The sequence below is a fragment of the Branchiostoma floridae genome, chromosome 5 (assembly GCF_000003815.2).
Source record: "Branchiostoma floridae strain S238N-H82 chromosome 5, Bfl_VNyyK, whole genome shotgun sequence".
Classification (NCBI taxonomy): domain Eukaryota; kingdom Metazoa; phylum Chordata; class Leptocardii; order Amphioxiformes; family Branchiostomatidae; genus Branchiostoma; species Branchiostoma floridae.
In genome coordinates this window covers 16,309,138-16,313,037 of record NC_049983.1, presented here as the reverse complement: position 1 = coordinate 16,313,037, position 3,900 = coordinate 16,309,138, and the positions used below count along the sequence as shown (strand labels likewise).

Genomic DNA, 3,900 nt, shown 5'->3' with positions numbered 1-3,900 from the left:
CGCGAAAAGGGGATCGTCCGATGTTGTCAGAGGAAAATGTTTCTTTTTATTTTTTATGTCACTGCCAGTTGGACAACTGTGAATTCAACCAAAATTCGTGGAAGCTTACGTGTAATTATCGCTGTGCTGTCCGGAAAGGAGAAGGTAAGGATTGACCCAAACTCGCTCTTGTAACAGTCCAGAATGGCACGGTGCGTGAACCTTCCCCACCGCCATTGTTTTGATTTCGTCCCGTCGCCGCACGGTTTACTCGCAGGCAAGCTCATTCATGTTTAGTCTCCCGGGGACTATGGCTTCGTAGACAGGTCACAATGCGACTTACAGGTCCACGAAAGTAATTGTCAACAACTACGGACTGAACTCCAGAATGGCGGAGTGATTATTTACCGCTGAGAGGACCGAGGTTCACCGAGCAAAATGGCTGGCTAGAAGTTTTGGATCTGTGACGTCAGACTCTCAGAACGCGGCCATTACGTCATCGGCCAGCGCGGCGGGGAAAGGAGGAGAGCGCGAAGTTCAAACGTGTCTACAGGGTCATATTAGGCGGATCAATGTAAAAATTGACGTACATCAACTTTTTAATGAGTAAACTACTGGAAAATAACGAATTGAAAATTTTCTGATGCTGTCCTTTAAGTTTTGAGTAATGCAAGATATCACATCTGGTTTAGTTAATGAAGGTTGCTCTAGTTTATGTATATAAGGGATTTCTCAATACCTAAGACAATATTCTGCAGCACCTCAGACTGTAGATTAGAAACACAACATCATGCATATTGTTGGTTATAAGTAAGCTGATTCCCACCATACAGTAAAGCCACACTTACACCTCACTAATGCATTTATCATATTTCTAATGCAATGGTGTCTTAATGTAAGCTAACAATGCTGACCTGATAACCTCAGTATAAGCAATATCTAGTCAAAAAGCCATTGGAAGACGAAAATTATATCTAGTATATTACTACTACTACTGTTTGCCAGTCTAGACAGACATTAAGTAACAATAGTCCACTATGTAGAGTATCAGATCAGAAATGTGGTTAAACAGAATAAGATGGCATACTATATAGACCTGCTAGCAATCTGCATACATGTTAAAGATACTGATTATTCCACAATGTTTGACAACCAGCCTCACTCCTTTCAAGACCATCTTTGATCTCATCATCTCCATTTTGATCTTAATGCTTTTGACTGTAGCGGTTGTAAAATCATATCGGATATGACGACCACCATGTTGATCACAGTTGTTTGATAAGCCTTTCAAAATGTTATCCACAGAACTCTTAAGGTTTTGTCTCTTACAGATTAAAACACGTTGACACACGGTGGGTGCAGAAGTGGTAGTCCATTTATATATATGTAGCTCCTTTCACCGGCATTTTTTTTGTTTAGCTGACAACAGTTTTCCACCTTCTATCCAAGGACCATTTGCACCTTTGTAAGGCGTTCATCATGAACATGTTAAGATGCCGTATCACAACTACACACATATCAGTCTTTTTTTGTTTAGTCCTTTGAAAAATATGAACTTTGCCCTATGCAAAAGGTAACACTTTCTGTGCTGTCTGCTGTATGATTTTGTCAATTTAGTCTTTAAATGCAACTAAGATCTGGGTTTATTTTTTTGCTTTGTTTTAAAATCTGATTAGTTTTAAAATTTGAACTTTTCTCAGTGTATGGCATTAACCTTGTGTGCTGTCCGCTATGGGATTTTGTCAAGTTAGTCTTTACATGCAAACAAAATTTGAGTGGGCTTCTAACTGTTGTCAGCTTTTCTAATCTATTTATAATTATAACATGATCATCTATGTAAATTTGTAAATGATAGCACTCAAGAGAGCGTAAGAATTAAAAATAGCTTCAGAAGATTGCAAAGGAAGAACATTAAGAAAGAGACATGGGTATGGATGAGAAGGAAGAACAAGTGAGGAGAGTATGCACGTGTGTGTCTATATCTACACGCGAGAGAGATTAAGAATAAGAGTATTAAAGAGCGAATGAGAAAGGGAAGAAAGATTAAGAAAGGGAGAGATTGAGAAAGGGATAGATTGAGAAGTAGATTGAGAGAGAGATTGAAAAATTAAGGGAGAGAGACTTAGATAGAGAAAGAGAGGAACTGAAAAGGGAGTGGGCGCGACATTTGGTCCGAAGAAATTGCTCATCCTGACATTTCAATGTTCACTCCAGAGACGACTACTCTGGTTTAGGGGTGACGTTGGCAGCCTTGTCCTTCCCCCAAAGCTCAAACGAATAGTTGTCAAAGCCTGAAAAAAAAACATTATAACATTCATTAGGCAAATACGCAAAATAGGGGGAAGGACCAAATGCTCATTATCATATTGCCACTGTTAGTACGGGGTAGTTAGATTATAGTGTTTGATTGGCGGTCTGATCTCACTTCTAAATTAATTGCCATGTGGATAATCAACATCAACTGTTGGAATTAAAAGCTACACATATAGCTAGCTTTTCTACTGTCATGCTGAATGAACAAGGATTCTTTGGACAAAAATCATCTGAAAGCAGATTCTGCACAGGGTGTTAACCTCTCACTGACCGACACGATCCTCGGCCTGCTCCTTGGCATGACGACTGCGTCTCTTTCTCACCAGGAAGGCAGCCACAACTAGCAGGAGGACTCCGGCTATCCCCGCAGCTGTGCCCACAGCGATGCCGGCAGTGGGGAGGGTAGAGGCTGTGGAAACACAGATACCGTTCATACTGTCTACTTCACTGTTTTCACTAGTGCGCGGTCTCTGCACATGCTACTCAGAGTGCCAGCTCCGACAAGAACAAAAAAAAAATAGTAGTACTCATGCCTTTAAGTATCAAAGTTATCAACCAAGGATTGATGTGTTCAAATATTCTTACTTTCGTACTTACTATCGTAGAGTGCATTCTCACTAGATAGCTTTAGCTTTACAGCCCTTACAGTGAGATGTGCTATTAGGTTAGGCGCTACAGGTCGTTCAGTGTAACTATGACCAGCTGCTGCCGCACCGCCCAATGTTAGAACACCCATCCATTTGAGTAAACTTTATATATTAGGCACCTTCCTGATATACAAATTCTAAATTAAAGTTACCTTCTTTTTGTGCATTCTCAACTTTGAAGGGTCCCTGGCTGAGGGTCGTGATGTGGTCATTTTCGCTCGCGCGTCGGACTCGGGCCTCGCTCATGTCGGACACAGCGCGCCTGCGCCGCGTTGCGGGGATGCATCCCTGACTGCATCGTGAGTCTGTGTCGTTTTTGAAGCAGACCACCATGGTGCAATGGATGTAGATCTGCCGTGGAGGAAAGAATAATATCTGTATGAAACAAGCCCACCACCATGAGGATTGAAGGCACCCAAGCACCATGTAGTAGTCAATATTCTTGACTACCGATTAGGTTCGATCCCCGGCCGAGTTATACCAAAGACTTAAAAATGGTACATGCTGCTTTCTCTGCTTAGCACTCAGCACTAATGAGAATGAGTATGGGAGTTAAACACACATCACAACCAGCGGACCAGCCCCCTGCTGTAGTGGCTTGCACATGTGTGGCCCAAGGGCTACTCGAAATGCAGATGGGCGCCACCCCTAAGCATCTGCCAGATGCACGGGCAACTTTAACTTTAACTTAGCTGCCCACCACCGGATAAATGGCTTAGCCCATTTTACCAGACTGGGATCAACAATGTTGGGGAAGGTGAAAGATTGGATGGAGTAGTATGAGGCCATGTCAGTAGACCGTTCTGTGTCTAGCTGAAGCGTGGTGTCGACGTCACACCTACAGGATAGAAATTATCATAAATTTAACTGGCCTATTACTAAGTATACAATGACACTGACTCTTTACCCAAGTAATTGAGTTGAGAACATATGGGGTAAACAGTTGGTCCTTTCAACTACT

The 3,900-nt window shown here is 42.1% G+C and overlaps 1 protein-coding gene across 1 annotated transcript; it reads right to left on the bottom strand.

The window, feature by feature from the left end:
- Positions 1–633: 633 nt before the first annotated feature.
- LOC118416573 (ZP domain-containing protein-like) lies at positions 634–3,344 on the bottom strand. Its single transcript, XM_035821729.1, has 3 exons — positions 3,092–3,344; positions 2,564–2,701; positions 634–2,270 (listed from the first exon to the last, which is right to left on the bottom strand). Exons 1-3 carry the CDS (start codon positions 3,270–3,272, stop codon positions 2,200–2,202), a joined length of 390 nt encoding a protein of 129 aa, XP_035677622.1. The 5' UTR covers positions 3,273–3,344; the 3' UTR covers positions 634–2,199.
- Positions 3,345–3,900: the final 556 nt, after the last annotated feature.